The sequence below is a fragment of the Stegastes partitus genome, unplaced genomic scaffold (genome assembly GCF_000690725.1).
Source record: "Stegastes partitus isolate 25-593 unplaced genomic scaffold, Stegastes_partitus-1.0.2 Scaffold1353, whole genome shotgun sequence".
Taxonomy (NCBI): Eukaryota; Metazoa; Chordata; class Actinopteri; family Pomacentridae; genus Stegastes; species Stegastes partitus.
The window spans coordinates 161,637-180,485 of NW_007579084.1; the positions used below are offsets into that span (position 1 = coordinate 161,637).

Here is an 18,849-nt window from a genome sequence, read left to right on the forward strand (position 1 = left end):
ATTATTTTATAGAGTGTAAGTATAGGCTAGTAGCAGAATACATCAGTCACGGTAATCTCAATATAAAAATTGTAGAGCTGAGTAAACATATAGTGTGTCTTTTGTAACAATTATGGCTAAAATGTGCTAATTCTAATTGTTCAAATGTTCCTGGATTTCCGGAAATCGTCTCGGTCCCAGCACCCACTGTGTTTAATATACACGTGTACATTGGATGGGGGACATTGGATAGTAGAATTAATTTCCAATTTTAAAAAAACTTATATTACTCATGGTGTTAAATGTTGCTATTATGTACGATATATACAATGATATGATGGGATATATGATGATATATGAGGCTGAACTGTTGATCCAGATATGCAAACACTTCTTTATTTAATTGCTTTTAGTTTTTGGATCCTGAAGAAACGCTCTCTCATCTACTGCTGTTGTACGTACAGCAAAATGACAGTAAACTTGATTTGATGGTTTTAATATTGCAGCTGCTAAAGATAGAGATGATTTTCGTCACTTCAGAAGCTGCTGGGCTTCCTCTAAATGTCCCCCCAATACAAGCTTATCTTCATCAATAACAATGCAACCTAATTTGTATTCATAATTTGAATTATAACTAAAGACACTGAAGTTGTCAATCTAAATGCAGCTAACTCAGAATGATGCTTTAGTCCAGCGCTGTAGTGAATGTACTCAGTCACACCACTGGGCATGTCAGCATTGTTTCAAGACAGAATTCTTCAGCCTCCAGAGGATCGACCTTTTTGTTTTTGAAATTTACATATAATAGTAAAACACATATAAAAGGCATTCCTGTCACATTTAAACTCCTACGAGAACCGTTTGTTCAGCGAAGCAGCAGCCGAACCGACTCCGGCTGCTGTTGAATTCCGTGCGCCGAGCTAAGAGTTTGAGAACTTGTGGCGGCATGCGCATCTGTGTGAAAACTGGTGGCAGCTTGATGCGTCACAATCGCCTCTGATCAGTTACAATGGAAATAAATAATTCATGCTGGAGGAAATGAGTCTAATTAGCAGGCAGTTTGGGTCCTTTGATAAAGCTGAGGACTAATTCTATGAAGGGCAGGAAGCTCTGTCATCAGTCAGCCCTGAACAGATTAGCATCTATTATGAATGAGGGACGAGCACCCTGGTGAAACCAAGTGTGTCCGAGAGACAAACTTAATAACTCCTGCGATGGGACAAACTTCCCCGCAGCCTCCACCCCGACCTCCCCACCCCCCTCTACCACCACCTCCTCCTCCCCGGCAACACACATATATCCACCCTCCTTGCTTTCCTCCGTCTCCCTCTCATCAGTCTACACTCCCATCCTGCAGGTTTATTGTGAGCAGGTAGAAGCATGCCGTCGCAAAGGAGAGACTCGCCCCTCTGTCCATCACCCTGACAGCTGTGGAAATACATTCGCCATGCTGCATTAAGGAGCGTCCACACTGTTTAACACCACACTTAAACACAAAGGGAGTCGGGGGCACCTTCTCCACGCCTATTTTCCACATCCTTGTTCCAAATTCCCAGCTGCTAAAGAAAATATCACAGAATTTGAATGCCTTTTTTTTCCTCTCCTCGCCGGATTTGTTGTCGCAGCTTCCGAAGAAGCAAAGAGATACTTATACAGATGCAGAACTTGTGGAGCAAGAAAAAAAAAAAATGATGCCACGTCTCTCCCTTTTCTTGCAAGAACAACACAATTGAGGCCAATTAGAACTGAGTGCAGAGCCGCTGTGACAAGCAAAGGTCCCGGTATCAGGGGGGACATGCGTGGGCGGGGTGGACCTGTCAGCGCTACATTGAGGGAGATAACAATAAATAGCTAATAATGACACTTAATGAGCTTGATTAAGTTGATTTGTTATGGAAAAAGTGCAGCAAATGGTGGATGTAGGCGATGTGATGAGAGATTGATTTTAATAGATAGAGAACACTGTTGGGGCTTTGCTGCACAATGGGGCTGCAGAGGGAAAATAAGGTACAAAGGGACGCTGAATGGATTCTCACGAGACATATTTGAGATAATTAGATAAATTTCACACTAACATACATCATTCACTCAAGGACATGATGAACATGTTATGTTTCCCACCGTACACAGGGTTTCATATATTTTGAAGCCAGTCTGATTATTTTCAACTTACATGTTTCCAACAAGTGCAATATGTTCATACAGTATATGAATGTCGTTAAATGCTATAATGGGAGCAGTAATGACTGCCAGATAATTATCCCTCCCACTCAGACTTGACGGCTGCTGAATTTCTTTCATTTCACCACATAATTGTCTGTGATTGAACTGGAGATTTCTCTGTTCTTTCAGGCTGAGTTGACTTTCCACAGCGATGGTGGAGGTTATCACGGGGCCCTACAAGTCCCCCGAATTGCCCTGTAAACAACATGCAATGGTGAACAAAGTTTGCCTGGCTTTGAATATGCCTCTCCCAATTTTCCCTCGAAAGCGACAGAAAGTCAGATGAAGGGAAGTTTAATTAAGTAAGAACCTGTTGAGGAAGATTTCCAATCATGGTCTTCAGAATGAGTGCATTCAGCGTATTCATCTCCAGGCGATATGCTCTCTCTTTATCCAAGTGTGCGCTGGAGTTCTCTAGAGGGACCCCAGTTAATTGAATACATTAAAGTAGAGCGCCGGAGGCTTTATTTATTTTTCTACTTTAGTCAGACTTGTTTAAAGGAGACCAACTGCTGATGTTTGGCCCCTTCTAGAGTTTAAATGGTCTCTACACTGGGAGTGGTGTGCACGAGTAGTGGTTTGAGAAGAGATTTGATGTAATCCACAGCCTTCTTTATTCAACATGAACCCCTGAGTGAGCCTAGTTTACGTATTTGGCAGTCATTCAAATGTGCATCGTGGCCCTGAGGCCTGTGTCCCATTATGCGTCTATAGGACTCAATACATAGAAACCTATGAAGCTGCTTTTATTTTGTTCCCTTTAAAGTCAGTCTGCTGCTCCTGCTGCATTCTTTCTCCCTTGTAACTTTTACGACAAGTTGCAGCACACTCTGTGCAAACACGAGCCAACTTGACGTCGTTTTTAGGCTTTTAACTTTTACATCTCACGGTTATTTTATGCATAAACCGGCTTTAAACACGTGGAGATATCTTAGAATTGCTGCTCATTTTTCAGCCATTCTAAGCTACATTTGGTCTTTTCTTGATTCGTGTGAACACAAATTCAAATTACATGTAACTATTGGACATGTGATATGAAAATTGTTTTTATGTATGTTTGTTAGTCATGTTTGATAGTTTTTAGAAATGTAGGAGTCGACTGTTTTTTTCTTCCATTAGTCACACTTTTAGGTCTTGCAGGTGGAGATGTAAGAAAAAACAAAACTGCATATACATCATAGTTTTCTGTAAATAGGTTCCAGTGAAAAGTCCCTTTAATTTTCCTGTTTATTTGGACATCTGTATATAATTACACAGGTGCTCTGTGATTTATGATAGGCGAGCTCTGTAATCTGATGAAACTGTACGACTATAAGAATCTGTGAGTTTGGGACTTTGAGTTGCACCTGAACCTGGATGTGTAGAAACAACAGAGCTGATTCTTTAACAAGCAGCTCGGCTGGTGGACTTTTGGGCATTAACATCATGTGATGTGTGAAATTCAGACAGGGGGCTTTCTCCCCAGAGGGCACCGAGATCACATCCCTGGGCAATACTCATTAGTCAACATGCTCCTCACCTCCATCGTCGCATTCATCACCACCACACAGAAAACTTACTTGCACAAGCACATTATATGCTCATTAATAACCCGGTACAACATTCATCTTGCAAAAGGAAAATGAATTTCCTTGCTCTTGTGCACTTGTTCATTTTAATGTCAATTGTCAAAAACCTTTTTCTTTGTTTTGCTAAGCAGGATTCGCAGTATCCATTCAATCATTGTTAAAAAGGTAATGGGACAAATTTCATTTTGCATTGTTAATCTGGCTGGCTATTAAGAAAATGTTTTGAAAGGTTCAAACCTTCTGGTTTTTACCATAACAAACATGGATTTGCAGTATTAAAAAAAAAACAAAAGGTGCCTATTTTTTTTTTTCTTTCTTTCACAATGCCCATTTGCTGTGAAAAAAAAGTTCTTTGAATCAGCTTCAATTTAATCAGAATATGTAAAACACTGTAATTTAAATACCAGGATGCCTTTTAATAAAAAGGACTAAAGTGAGATTTAAAATGAACAAGGTGATTAAGAGCGACTGTGCTGGACATTTATAGAGCAGGACTGCACATAATGAATAAAGATTCATGCTTTAGTCCCAAATTTAAATTTTTGCACAAAATGTGTCTGATGTAGGCAGCTTTTAATCACCTTACTGACAGGAGTAACTGCTTTCATTTAACCTTGACTGAAGATCATGAATTCTAAAGCATTTAATTGGATACATCATTTAACAGAATGAACAGAGCAAATTTTCGCCAATTCAAAGGCTCAGATTGACAGACAGTGGCAGTAAGACCCACCACAATTAAAGCTGATCTGTATTCACTGGCCCTGTCACCCATCGCCATTAGTGATGTGACTGTTTGATCATCTCTGCAGAGAAACTTTGCTGAACTTCACCTTGTTTTGAAAGGACTAGACGTTGAATGAAAGACGAAGGTTTGAGGAGGGAACGGGGGCTCTGGAGGATAGCGAACCACACACACACACACACACACTTAGACACACACACACATACACCAACCTACCTCTGGGACCAAACCTCCCCGTGATGCACCTCTGGTTTAACAGCAGTAACCGTCCTGAAAATGGACGTGACAGGACAAAAGAAAACAGTGCAAGTCTCACACCATTATGTTTATTATCTCCATCAGTGGCTTAATTGAAATGTTTCAAAATCAGAAAATAACAATGCCATCTTTTTGAGACATTGGAAGTAATGGCTTTGTCTCGACGCTCTCTGCAGACAATTGCCCCAGTGATGTGAAAAACTGTGTCAAGTGGTACACTGTGAAATGTGCGGCAGACACTTAATTGTTTTCCTGCCTTTGACTTTAGAGAGAACAAATTCAATCTGTGTGCCAGACATTTCCTCTGTGACTAAGCCTAACCAGCCAAAGCATGTTTGGTTAAGCAACCAGCCCCAGGGTTAAATTTCAGATTTTGCAATTACAGTTTTTTTTTTTTTCTCTATCCACAAAATAACGTTGTGTTATTTAAATGAACATAGCTTTGGGATGTTTCTGTTAACCAGATCCAAGATAGTGGTTCTCAAAGTGAGGTCTGGGGACCCCTGTGGGTCCTTTGGAGAGCCCTGGGGGTTCTCCAGAAAAATGAATTGTAGATTAATTTCACTCTATTTTAACTCATAATTCCAATCGGGGGAGAATAGATCGTCTGTTTTTGGGTCATCAACAAGACATCTCTATATGAACTGCGGATTCCTTCGGTGGCTTCCAAATAATTACAAGAATGAACAAAAAAACTGTTTGTATCTTGAGGAAAATCTGCGCAGCGTTCATACATACAACAGGGAGATGAGATGCATCTTCATCCCGAGAGGTTTTCCTGAAGGAATAAACCCAATGTTGAATCTGCATAACATCAGGGGCGACAGCTAGAAACGCTCCTCAGACCAAACACTTCATTCCTATCCTCCTGGGAAAAATCTTCTCAAAGATTTTGCAACTGGGATGACAGACACTGACTTGTTCCAGCTGGAGTTGATCAACACTGACATTTTGGAACAGAAGAAAGGCATGTTAAAGGAAATGCAGATTAGGGAGACCAAATCAAATCCACTCAAGTGTTGTTCATTCTGCCCTGCCACAATACAAACCATGTGTGCTGCTTTTAAGTGGTGAAAATAATCTTAAGATTACAGAGTGGTCTCTGGTGCTAATTGTCTAAGAGCTGTTTTTCTTTTGCTCCCATTAATTCTTCCTTTAAGAGCTCGCCCCGAATGTTTTTACTGGATTTTGTCAACTGTTAGCTTTGCCGATATTATTTGATGGCAAATGTAATGAGGGAATTATCATTTCAACATGTGTGGTGAAACAGATCTCACAAATGTTCCCCAGGACAGCTGTCGTAACAGATTTGAAATGTTAAGAAGTTTAGACTGCCTCGGAGGAGAAGCACTTAGCGCCTGCTCACTGATGTGTGTTGTTCTCATGCTCAGCGAGGAGAGAGTTTGACAACAGGCCTAAAACAACTTCACAGTTTCGGTGCAGAGAGGCAGCGATGCACTCAAGCACGTACAAATGTTGTATTTGGAAAAATCTCAGATTCAGCATTCGTGGCAACTTTATCTTTGAAAATGTTATTTGCAGGGCTCAACTTATATAATATTTGAAAGCCCTCCTCGGATCTATTTTTGGTTGCTTTAGCTGGATGTTTAAACCTTCGCAGTGCAGAATGATGTGTGCACAGTTTTACACTAAAACGCTGTTTTCGCATTCCTCTACTGAAAGTTTCTGTGCTCGCCGTAAAGCTGAGTGAACGTACGGTTGGTATGTATTGTGAGACAACTAGTCTGGAAGTCAGTCGTGATCTAATATGCACAGGTGTGATGTGGAACTTTGAGAGAATAGACTTTTTAGTGATCTTTTTTTAAAACAAACAAAAAAATCTGCATATTCATAGATTTTTTTTTCTAATGAGGGTAAAATAATTCTTAACAATTAACATTTTTGTAGGGAAAAAAAATAGATATTTATCACAATTCACTATTCAAAGCTGATTATTTCTCGCTCTTCTTAAAACATTTCTTGGAGGTCGAAACCCTCAAATGATGCAAATTTCCCTCCAACCTGTGCAGCCAGCTGTGGTTCACCAGCACACACCCTGTTTGTCACCTGCAGCTCAAGTCTCACTCTTAACTTTTCACAAGCTGCTTCATCACTGCAACACACACACACACACACACAAAAATACACACATATTGTTACCGAACAGGTCACAAAAAAAGAGGGGTGGGAGTGATTGGAGGGGAGGTGGGGGAGGGGGGCAAACCGACACCATCCATTTATCCCTCTTTACCTCCCGACACTCTCCCTTTGCTCGCCTTGCAATCCAGCGGAGGCCGTCACTTGTCTGGAGTTAATGGTGACGCAGGGCAGAGCAGCATGCATAGGTGCTTTCATGACTGATTGATATTGTTGGGTTTAAGGCTATAATATTAAACAAATGGTCCATTCTAAAGGGCCCACTGGGAATTTTGAAAATTCCTTGCTGTGACACAAAAAAGAAAACCCGCCGAAGCACCTAGTGTAACCACAGAGGCACGGAAGCAAGTAAACACGCTGCAAGAAAATACAGTAAGAACGAGGCTGTGTAATTATCACGCTGGATTTTTTAACCAGCCACTGATGCATTCTGAAAGCAAGCAATAGTGATAATTGTTCCAGAATGTCTCGCTGTCAATAGAAGAATCTCATCTCCTTAATAGAATTAACAAGAAACACTGATTTCTAGTGGATTCTTTCTCCTCCAGAAACAGTTTCCACCGTTTTTTTTTTTTGTTGTTGTTGTTTTCTGCAGCTGTAATGACTTTTCTGACAGCTAAATTGATTTCATTTCAATGTGACTGCAATGGGAACTTTTATTCCTTATGTTTTTTTTTTTGACTAATAATGTAAAGTTTAAAAGAAGTGACCTCACACACAGATTGACTCGAGGTTATGCATGTCTCATGTGCTACTGATTTGTTTTGACAGCACCGCTCGGTGTATCCACTCCGCTGAAAGTCGTCCCGGGCTTGTCCGTTCGCCTGTAAGTCTGGATTCATGGCCGGCAATGAATTTCTCCGTTGAAGGGTCTGAAGGAGAGAGTTAATGAAGTAAAAATTAATGAAGCACGTGAGCACCACCATCTCAAGGCTGTAAGCTCCTCCATGCCCCATTTATAATGTATGATCTCAATAAAATCAATCCAATGTACCAGTTCTTACTTAGGGTAAGAATAGATTTACAGATTACAGCCCTGTGTTCCCCTGGTCATAATTACCCCCACCACCACCACCACCACCACCACCTTCTTCCCCTCCTACAGTCAGTACTGCTGCTGGACTCCTTTAGAAATTTTAATGCGAAGTTTCACAACACCGTGCGCAGACAATGTCATCGCCCTCCTGTCAAATCTCTGAATATTCAGCGTCAGATGCAGCAGTTTCTGATCCACCTCTCACCACCTCTTCCTTCAAGACACACCGAGTTCCAAAACATACAGAATTTCTGTCACACTTAATAAGGCTCTTTGAGTGTTGCAGAGCGGCGTGTTTGTGCTGCGCGTCATTTTATATGATTAAATAATGTGTGATATGTGAGGTAAAGCTCTGATAGCCTTTTTCACTTTCTCCTCCACTCCTGAAAAACTTGTTGAAAGTTGAGGAGAGACAAAGTGCACCAAGTTACCTGTATTAGAGCTCCCCCTTCAGGTGTCACAGGGAACTATAAATCTCCACATGATGAAGAGCAGCAGAGTTGCATGACAGTCTACTCGACATTATTTATCAGAGCCACCCATAGATCATCTGTTTTGGGTGCTTATGTTAATTTTTATTTATTTATTTTTTAATCTTTGGGAGAATTTCTTGTGTTTATGGCGGCAACTGCAAAGAAAAGACTTTGCATCCAATTAAACGTGAAATTAAAATTCGCGTAATTATTTGTGCATTTGCAAAATGTGCAGAGACACCGCTGGAAAATTCGTCTTTAATTTTTTTACAGGTCACTGCACACTTATTATATATACTGTGAATTTATTATATATAAGATAAGGTGTGCAGGAAATGATTTGCATAATTCTCATTTGCCTTTTTAACATCCTTGTTTATATCTTTGTCTTTTTTTTTTCAGGTTCGTCACTTGTCCCGCAGCTGGAGTTGTAAACTTTGCGACAGACCCGAGTAGTTTCAAGCATTAACATTCACAATTACAATTCAGCGCATTTACAAAATGTGTGAATCCCCCCGTTGGATAAGAGGCTGATTTTGTTTTTAGATAAACCCATACAGGCTTTAGACATGTACATGAAAAACTGAATTGTCAAGTTCGGCTGCCTGATGTGCCTACCCCTCCACCTCCATGAACAATTCTGTATTTATAATGTCATCTTATCACGCTCCCCTTGAAGGCAGCAGCAAGTGCACTTATGCCTTCCTTTGTTAGGGTGAGTTGGCAATTTCCTGTGAGATGGAGCAACTGCAGGCAGCCCTTTTCTTTGATAATGTCCCTGACACCTGGACCAAACTGCTGTTTCCATCACTTTCCAGGCTGGAACAGGAGGAAAGGAACATGTCATAAGCCTCCTGCCACCCAGAGTCACTCACTATGCATTTAACAGCACTCTCCTCACTATACTTTAGAGGATGTAGAGGTCAGAGCCAGTGGGAGATTCTTGTGTGGAAAGTCTTCTTGCTGAGCTGCATCAAAAAGTAGGAACAGTCGGTGTAACTCTTCTTTTCATCCTCGTGTGTTGTCTCGATCTATTGTCAGAAATGTGCGAGTATTTACCCAATTACAGCGCACGTATTCACAGTGATGACTTTACGTGTTGCACCACCGTGTACCATGTTACATTTGTACCATGTAAAGCTGGTTATTAAGCAGCAAGCCTGAAAGGGTGTTTATTACAGAGGCCTGACAGATTGATTCTAAATTATAATTAATCAGTTGATTTTGACCCACAGATTGTGATTGTGCCCTGTGAGTTTCATTTATTCCGCTTTTCTTCTGGCTCTACTACAATCACCGTAGACCTGCAGGACTCTCAAGCAAATTAACAGTCTTCACGCTACCCTGCAGCCATAATGAAAATATCAGTCAATCAAAACCCATATTATGCTGTGAAATCCTACCACATATCTCCAGACCTGCATACAAATTGAAACTGCAGAATAAGCGCTCAACCTGTTTCAGCTCTCTTAGCTGGCACTCCATCAATGAGAGAATATTTAAAAGCCTCGCTTGCCATCCCTCTGAAGCTCCACTGTACTGAGATTTTTTTTCCACTGTGCTGTGTGTTGACGTGCAATAAAGCAGACGATCTGGACATTAAGACGCTTTGGGGAAATCCGGCGTTAATTCCTGAAGGTGGGAGAGCTAGGGGGGGGGAGGCTGGGACGTGGAGCCCATCTGTGACCTGTCTGCAGGTCCGGTGATGTATAGCTGTGGGCTGGACGGCCACAGTGGCTGCTGTGTGTTGCTGCTCACTGTGCCATGGTACTCAGGGCACTTCAACCCCCAGTCCCTCCTTACAGGTACCCCGCAGCCCGCCACCGTGCGCTACTCATTTACTGCTACACTGGTTTTCATAATTAGCGCCGCAAGGCCTCATTAAATCTGCTCTAATGAATAAATATTGTATTTCATAGCCTGATTACCAGATCAGCTCAATGCTTGAGCGTTGTAAACAATTACTTCCCTAAATATTCATCACCCCAAAGTGGATGATCATTGGTATTTAATACAGGACTAGTATTTTCAAGTGCATCTTTATTATACTAATAATAGTTTTTGAAATGTTCCTTTTGGAGGGAAAAAGGGAGGAAAATAGAAGAGATGTTGTATTGACAGTGATGTGTACATACTGATATGGCCTTAAAAATATTAGTATATGGTGATGGTTTCATTAATTATTTATTAATGAACACGAGACTCGCAGATTTAATTAGGAACGACAGAAAATTTATAAAGTGACTGAATGTGACTACATAAATACCATTAAGTGGTTCAGTCCCTTTATTTTAATCAAGGGGCAAATTGAAACCTCAAAGCAGTAGTTTTATAGTGTATAAATAATGTAGCTGGTTTGCTTTGCATTAAGACTGGGAACTGGGAGGAAAACAGCTAAACTGGCTCTCTCCAAATGCACAGAATCTGCCTCCAGCACCTCCAAATCTCACTGTTTAAGACAGTTTGTCTAGAAATGGTTGTGTACTGAGTAAAAAACAGTGTACGTCTGAGTTATCAGGACCACACCCTGTTTATTAGTGCGTCCCCTCATCTCTAACCTCTCTTCCCTTTTCACTCCAGACTTCCACCAGCAGGTTTGGTTCAGGTTTTGCTCTCTGTTTGCATCATACTGCACTCCTCAAGCTGCCACGTTCATTACCAATCTAACTTATTAAGATAATTCTTTTTAATTTTGACAGGTGTGACAGATGCATCACCCTGGTGACCTGTCCAGGGTGTCCCCTGCCTTCACCCTGAGTCAGCTGGGATAGACTCCAGCCCCCCACGACCCTAGTGAGGATTAAGCGGTGTATAGATAATGGATGGATGGACGGATGAATGGATGCTGAGCTAAGCTAACAGCAGTGGAATTGTTAGGATCTCTAAACATCTGTGGCGTAGCCCAGTCCAGAAAGGATTCGATTTTAACCTGATAATTGCACAATTTAAATTTTTTTCAAAGCAAAAACAAATACAAAATTTAAGAAGCTAAGCTCTACGCTGAGTAAAGTCTTCCCATTTGGAATTATTCAGATTTATTTATTCATGTTCAATGGTGTGCCTTAGGCTAGACCAGGGCGGACAGTTTTAGTTACCAGCTGGAGTGACGTTGATACATCTTATAGGTTATTTTAATTGTTAATATTTGGTTATTTTCTAATCATTTGAGCAACCAACCCTTTAAATAGTCCAGGAGAAGAGGTCCAGGTTCAACACTGAAAATTCTGTTCAGGTTTCGCCTCATGGTAACTTATCTAACTACAGAAACCTACAGATCCTCATATGAACCCTGCTGCTGTCTGATGCTGCAGGTGTTTGATAAACTCAGAGGAAAGACTCCTACAAACAGCCGGAAGCAACAAACTAAACTACAGCACCTGGTGATGTTTTCTCAAAACCTGGATTCCGTTTATTATTGTTCAATCTCACTAATCGGACCTGTTACAGACTATTTTTGTAATAGATGGGAAATTGTAGAGCAATGAGGCAAAACTCAACTTACATGAAAACTGCTGTCCTTTACCCTCTCTGAGGATTATGAACCAGTGTTGGTGCTAAAATGAAGAAAAAGCCTGATGCTTACACTTTGTCTTGCATGCAGACAAAAACCTGTTAAACATATATAACACTTTATATATATAAATGATGAGGCTTTGACGCTTCCTCTTGTTTGCTGTGAGAGATGTTTGTGCAGCTTGAGAGCAGGAGGCCGATCCTGAGCTTGTCGATGAGGCAGCAGTGGCTCGCTACAGGAGATAACTCTCCCTCCACCTCCTCTAACCTCACCTGCAATTTATTTTTATTTTTAATAAATAAATAAAATTGACATGTGGGGCTATTCATAGATAATTCAGGGTGACAGCCTCGGATGTCCAGGCCTAATGACAGCGCTGGCTAACAGGCTGCTGGCTCCAGCTACGTATTTATTATAGCTACAGACATCAGAGTGATGTCAATAGTGCCACCTAATTCCCAAAAGGAGACGAGAGAGAATAAAGCTTTGAATTCCCCCCCGTCTGACAATGTTGCTTAAAAAGGAGAATGCTTGTGTGTTTAGTGTAATGCTAATTCATGAGAGGTTCAAACTGGGGCAAGCAAGCCTGACATGTTGAATTTACCTAAAAAGTCCTTCTGCTTGTGATATGACGTCGGGGTAGCATGACAGGTAATGTGCATTTTGTGTGCATTCACTATGAGTTTTCTATTAATCCACTCAGAACAGTTACTAAGCTTTCTGTTGCTATGCAGCATCATAAATGGAACTACATGAAGTTTCATATGATGTTATTTCTACCATCTACTGCACACAGTGTTTGAGGATCATCTGTAGTGGCTTTTTAAAGATGAAAACAGGTGCACACTGATGAACTTCCTGGTGTCTGTTACAGATATTAGCAGCTTTAAAATGTCAGGAAAATTATATGTGTACAAATTTGAACTTAATTTTGAAATGAATTTCTACCTAAAAGCTCAGGTGTTTTCTTTCTACATTTAAGAATCCCAGTGGATCAGTCAGCTGGAAGATAATGCCACACAGGCTGTGAATCTGCCTCTGTGCATGTCCAGGTTGCACAGGATGGAATAATTATTAATCATGCATGTTTTAATGTTGTGAAGGTTCATCACATCCAGTTTTCAGAGTCCTGCATGCATTGTGTGTTGTATTAATCCTCTTCTCTTGTATGTGCTTCTACTCAGAACATTGCAGGATGCAGAGCAGTGACGACTACAATAAGAGATTGGACAGATGGACCAGGACAGGAACAATGAAGGTAAGAAGTAACTCACTTGTTGGTGCTGAGAGGCTTGAAACCCTTGTCACCTTTTTTGTTGCATGTTCATACAGTGTTCATAAAATAACAAGTCACGATTAAAAAAAAAATAAAAAATTTAAAAACATCCATCCATCCATTATCTACACACCGCTTAATCCTCACTAGGGTCGCGGTGGGGCTGGAGCCTATCCCAGCTGACTCAGGGTGAAGGCAGGGGACAAATTTTAAAAATGCCTTAAAAAATCCAAAAAAAAGTCATAAATAATGAGGAGTAAAGTGATTGTGAACCTGAACAGCCTCGTGCGATGTGCAGGAGTTGCAGTGTGTAAATATATATCTTTAGGAGTTTAATCTACAGGAAGTGACGTTGGTCTTTGTCGATGTTTCTCCTTCACCTAAAGATAACTTCACAATAACCCGGCTTGGAATCGGCCAACCACTAAAATACTGTGCTGCAGGGATAGTTGTAGGATTTGTGTAGAAATTTAATACATATCCTTGATTTTAATTTTGGTAGCCTTCACTCTAAGTCAGCTGGGATAGGCTCCAGCCCTCCTGCGATCCTAGTGAGGATTAAGTGGTGTGTAGATAATGGATGGATGGATAATTTTGGTATTTATTTAGATCTTTTATTGCACAAAATGACAATTACTCACCTGTTTCCAACTTCTCAGATCAGGTGAATACTGGACTCTTGATCAGATATAATTTTGTTATGGCCTTTTTTCAGTATTACAATATTGTAAAAGCTATTCACAAATTTGAGTAATGAACAAAAATGTTAGTTGCACCCCTGATTTTGAATACGCCGGCTCAATATTAGAAGTACAAAAGGACAACGTGTACACTAAATGCTTTCCGTACACTCGAAAAGCTCAATTAATCCCTTTTTATTTGTATTTTGATTTGTGTAGTGCCCTTAATGCAGCCTGTTGTAAATGGTGATTATCTGACCCATTCAAGCTTGCGCAGGCAGCTGAGTGACAACCCAGACCTCCTCACCGTGTGGCGGTTGTGACAGCCCCGTAGGATAATGTCAGCTTTGTTAGGTTTACTCTGTGAAGGAAAGCAAAACTTACCATAAACCCCGTCTGTACATAAAGCTAACCGTGATAAAAAAAAAATAAAGGAGATAAACCTCCTGCCTTCACAGTTCTTAACATCTTCAGTCACCACAACCATTCAGGTTTCGATAACAGTAATTACAGCTGCCAGTCTTTTAGATTGAGTGATGGTCAAGTTAAAAAAAACACACACACTGTTGACATGATTCGGTAGTGATTAACGCTTTAATGAAAATGTACAGTTAACGCAAAGCAAGCATCACCGCGAACAGAGCTTCCCTTCAGCAGCTCGGCGTTACTGTTGGGGTTGCAGAGCCTGATAAGCACAAGCAGCCAGTAAGATAACCTCCACCTGCCATTACAGTAAAGAAGAAAGCTCAACCGTTGATTATTTTCAAACTGTATCATATAATCAGTGTATTTCCTACCGCAGGTCAAATGAAGTACATTTCAGAGATGAACGGCACAAAGGTTAATTCCATGTCATTTCGTGCGGAGTGTGACACTTCTGAACAGAAAATGCAGGCCATAACTCTATTGCCACTTCAGTGGCACCTTCAACCATTCCTACTTAACAGTGTAAGGCAGAAAATGAGCCAAAGAGACTGGAGCAGAGCGAGAATGTGCTTTAACAGGATAAAATGATTTACAGGTATGAGATTCCCATTAGAGTGTGCTAATTGTTTCCACACCATTAGTGACAGTTATCTAATGAAGGATATTTAACCAGGCGCTGTAGTATATCACACGGTTCCTCTCGGCTTCAAAGGGGGAAGCAGTGGACCTCAGTCTTTGCCCTTTCCACCTGCACCCCCCCTCATAGCAGGCAGATCACTGGGGCATTTCTACAGGACATCCCGAGTAAAGCTTCTTTTTTTTTTATACCAAAAGGATAAACAACTTGTAAAAACACAAGCATAAAAATTTGCAACTAGAAAAAGAAAAAAAAAAAGGATCCCTTGGAGGCCAATTCAGAGAAAGGAGTACATTTAAAACAATGTAAAATACAGCAGATCATCTAAACAGGTCTAAAGTCAACGTCATAAAGCAGCTATAAAGTCGATTTTTGTTTTTACAAGCTTAAGATTTATGTACATGTTAGGATGAGGCCATCATCTTAACGTTAAGATCGCAGTTGAGATATTCTTTTTGTTTTCAACCAACCAGTGTTAAAGTAAGGTCTCAACTCCTGAAGCAGACGAGAAAACAAAACGTGGCAACAACAAAAAAACAAACACAAGCTTTAAGCCAGAGAGAACTGTGCCTCCTCCAGATGTCAGTCAACGCTCAAAAACTTTAAAATTTCACAAACAGGAACAATAAGCATCGTGCTGCGATGCTTCAAAGATAAAAGTGGTCAGTCAGGTCCAGGATCTGCAGCTTCTCCTCCACCTTTCACTCGCTGCTCTCCTCCAGCTCCTTCCTCAAGCTGCAGAGAAGAAAGCAACATTTGTGTTAAAGCTCAACACACTGAATTAAATTTGGAAAAAAATTAACTCCACAGAAGGCAGCAGTCACCTTTTCAGGTAGGAGTGCACGTTGTCATAGCCGTGGTACTTAGCGAGATAAACCAGCACTCCTGTAGCGCAGCGACCCTCTCTGGCCCGACAGAAGCTGCAGTTGCAGATCCCTCTGCATGGCGGACACTGCCACTCCTGCAAAGGACAATGACAATGAAATGAGTTCGCTTCCAGACATCATCAAATGCAAACAGTCTCGTACGTTTAGACACTCACCGGATCCAGCAGAGCGTCACGGACCTCCTCTCCGTAGCGGTTACGGAGGCAGGGACCGCAGAACTGACCCCTCACGCCGAGACACTCCGGGTTACGGCAGTTAGTTTTGGTATCAGTCGTCTTTTGGCGGCACTGGTGGCAAGTGGATCCCTGAAAATGTGCAACAAAATAAAAATTGTCACCCTTTAGTCACTGCGCCTTATGGACCAATGCAGCCGTTTTCAGAATGACACTGACTGAGACCTACAGTGGAGCTGTTGTAGACTTTCTCCCGCACGTTGGTGCAGATTCTCTGCAGCTCCACTTCTGTGATGTCCTCCACAGGACGCACCACATGAGGGATGGCCTTGGTGCCGTTGAAGGAGCGACGACGTGGCTGCTGAAATAAAAGTAGTTCAGTAGAATCTGAATAATGCCCACATGATCAGCGTATGAGGAAAACGTTCTGATACTGTAAAACACTGACTTACAGGGTCATCGCATTCCTCAAAGTAGCGGCTTTTGCGAACCAGACTGAACTTGTCCTCGGGCTCTTCCTCTGAGACTGGGCTCGGGGGTCCGTCCACCAGCGAGCGGGACCTTGTGTGGGGTCGAGACGAATGTCTTGAGGATCTCCTACAGCGCATGGGGGTTCCCATAGAGCGCCGAGGTGCCTTTTGGGGCTAAAATAAATAAATAGTGAAAATGAATACAACATGAAACAGCCACGTGGTGGAGTAAATGTGAAACAACACATTCAGTTATTTTTCTTTGTTGAGGATACAGTACCGTGACTGATGCTGACTTTGCCATCCGTCTTCCTGGGAAGAGTCCAGGCACTTTGTCCAGCTCTGCCATGAGCTTTGCAAGCTAAAAATAATTCAGGTATCAGTGAATGAGTAGATATGGCACAACAAGCAAGTGCAGACGATGCTCAGTTTGTAGTGTGACGTATTTAATACTGGTACCATTGCTTTGTTCTCCTTAATGTTCAGGGCTCTCTTGTTCATGAAGTTATCCACTTCCTCCTCCTCCTCACAGTCCTGGGCTTTAGGTTGAGGCAGTGGTGCAGATGCAGGCCTCTTCCTGTCCTTCTTTTTGGAAGGAAACGTCATGGCAACCTTCAGAACGTTCGACCGGCGGCCTTGTCTTGGAGGTTCAGCGACTACTTTCTGAAACAAGAAACAGTTTACAGTTAGAGGGGACCGCCGTGTTGTCTGATAAGGTTCAGAGATGCGCTGTAATTGCATTTTGCCCAAAAACTTACCATGGCTTTGATCTGACGGCTGATCACATTCTCCTCAAACCCGCTGCATGTATCCTCCTCTGATGTAGCCTCAAACATCTTCGCTTTCTCTGCCGTCCTCCTCGTCTGTCTTAAGCTGCTCCTCTGAACAGACAAACATTAGTTGCAGATGGTGCCTCCTCGGTCACAACCGTCTGATAGGATTACATTTGTGGTCAAACTCGGAATTTTGATGTTACCGTATTTGCAAAGCCTCCGTCTGAGCCAAAGCTGTCGCAGCTGTCGTCAGAAGAAGAGGACGACGTCTCCATGGGAACCAGCGGGACGCTGCGGAAGCTCCTCAGACTCATCCTGGTGGACGGAGGCTGGGCCGCCAGCTTCTGTACAGAACAACAGGTATGTTAAAACAAAGACAACCAGCTGCTAATGTGCACTTTAGACAGTCGGCAAGAACTCTTTGATGAAGGTGAAGGCCAGGTTGTAAATGGTTTCCTAATCATATCTCAAACAATAGAGTGTTGTCTAAAAATGGTCTTTATTGCAGGGTCTCAAATGGATTATGTCTGGGCTGCAAAAAAACAAAGTAAAATTTGTAATAGTGTTTACTAATTAAAGTTAATTTTTAATTTCCAGTTAAGGGTTTTATGGATTAATGTCTGAGCTGAAGTTTCAGGGCGGACACACCCCTGAGCACAAAGCTAGCAGATGTAGGTAAGTGGGTTGTGGTGGTAAAAATGCAACTTAAGCTAACTTCACCTTTATAACATTTGTTAGTTACCAAAAATGAGCAGTTTAATTGTAAAACTTGTTAAATTAAATGGTTATTTATTACAGTGGGACACAAACTGATGGTTTCTCACGTCGAGTTTTAAATATTTCCAGCCAGTAAACTTAGACGTTAGCTAACCTATAGATGAAACTTTGGATTTAAGTTGTAATCTAACAAACACTCAAATAGTCTGCTTAACTTTAAAGGAGTTGCAAGATGCACAATACTGCATGCAAATTTATCTTTTCTTACCTTTGAGCGAGTGAAAGGCATTTTTTTCCCCCTTTAAAAGTCGTCCCACACAGTCACGGCGTGCAGCAGCAGCTCTGCAGTGAACAAAGCAGGACCTGCAGCAGCAGCTTCACACTCCGTTCATTTCCCGCGCCACCGCCAGGTCCTGGCAGCGGCATAAAACTAAACCAGGTAATTCAACAACTAAAGAGGCTTCGTGTGATACAAAAGAGGTCAACAACAACCAAAACTCCCTGTTAAGATTTTTTTATAAGGTTCAGCTTTTATCAGAACAAACAAATGTTACTCACTAATAAATTAATGAGGCGTTCACGCTATGTATCTTCCATGTACTTCACCCTGGCGCGAATTTTTTACTAGTTAATTTGCATACAAGGCGGGTAATCTGTTGATTCCTGTCCAACTGTCTAACAAAATCCAATTTTATGATTATGACTTCACCTTTAATTCAGCTTTTGAAATTTCACCTTACAACAGCGTAAACATAAGCAACACGTAAAATATATGAAACTGTGTTTATGTGACTATTGAAGTCACACTTTATGTGGGTTAGATTGTAAGGAAATTAAAAGATAGAGATTTATTGACA

The 18,849-nt window shown here is 41.4% G+C and overlaps 1 protein-coding gene across 2 annotated transcripts; it reads right to left on the reverse strand.

Annotated features, from left to right (window-relative positions):
• Positions 1–14,481: 14,481 nt before the first annotated feature.
• Positions 14,482–18,338, reverse strand: cdca7a (cell division cycle associated 7a). 2 transcript variants are annotated; one of them, XM_008298829.1, is made up of 10 exons: positions 18,261–18,338; positions 17,479–17,619; positions 17,261–17,383; positions 16,962–17,165; positions 16,783–16,863; positions 16,485–16,676; positions 16,262–16,390; positions 16,015–16,164; positions 15,797–15,933; positions 14,482–15,707 (listed from the first exon to the last, which is right to left on the reverse strand). In XM_008298829.1, exons 1-10 carry the CDS (start codon positions 18,279–18,281, stop codon positions 15,674–15,676), a joined length of 1,212 nt encoding a protein of 403 aa, XP_008297051.1. In that variant the 5' UTR covers positions 18,282–18,338; the 3' UTR covers positions 14,482–15,673. The 2 variants fall into 2 exon arrangements, with proteins under 2 accessions (XP_008297051.1, XP_008297050.1); XM_008298828.1 differs by having other exon boundaries at positions 16,262–16,393.
• Between the last annotated feature and the right edge of the window lie 511 nt (positions 18,339–18,849).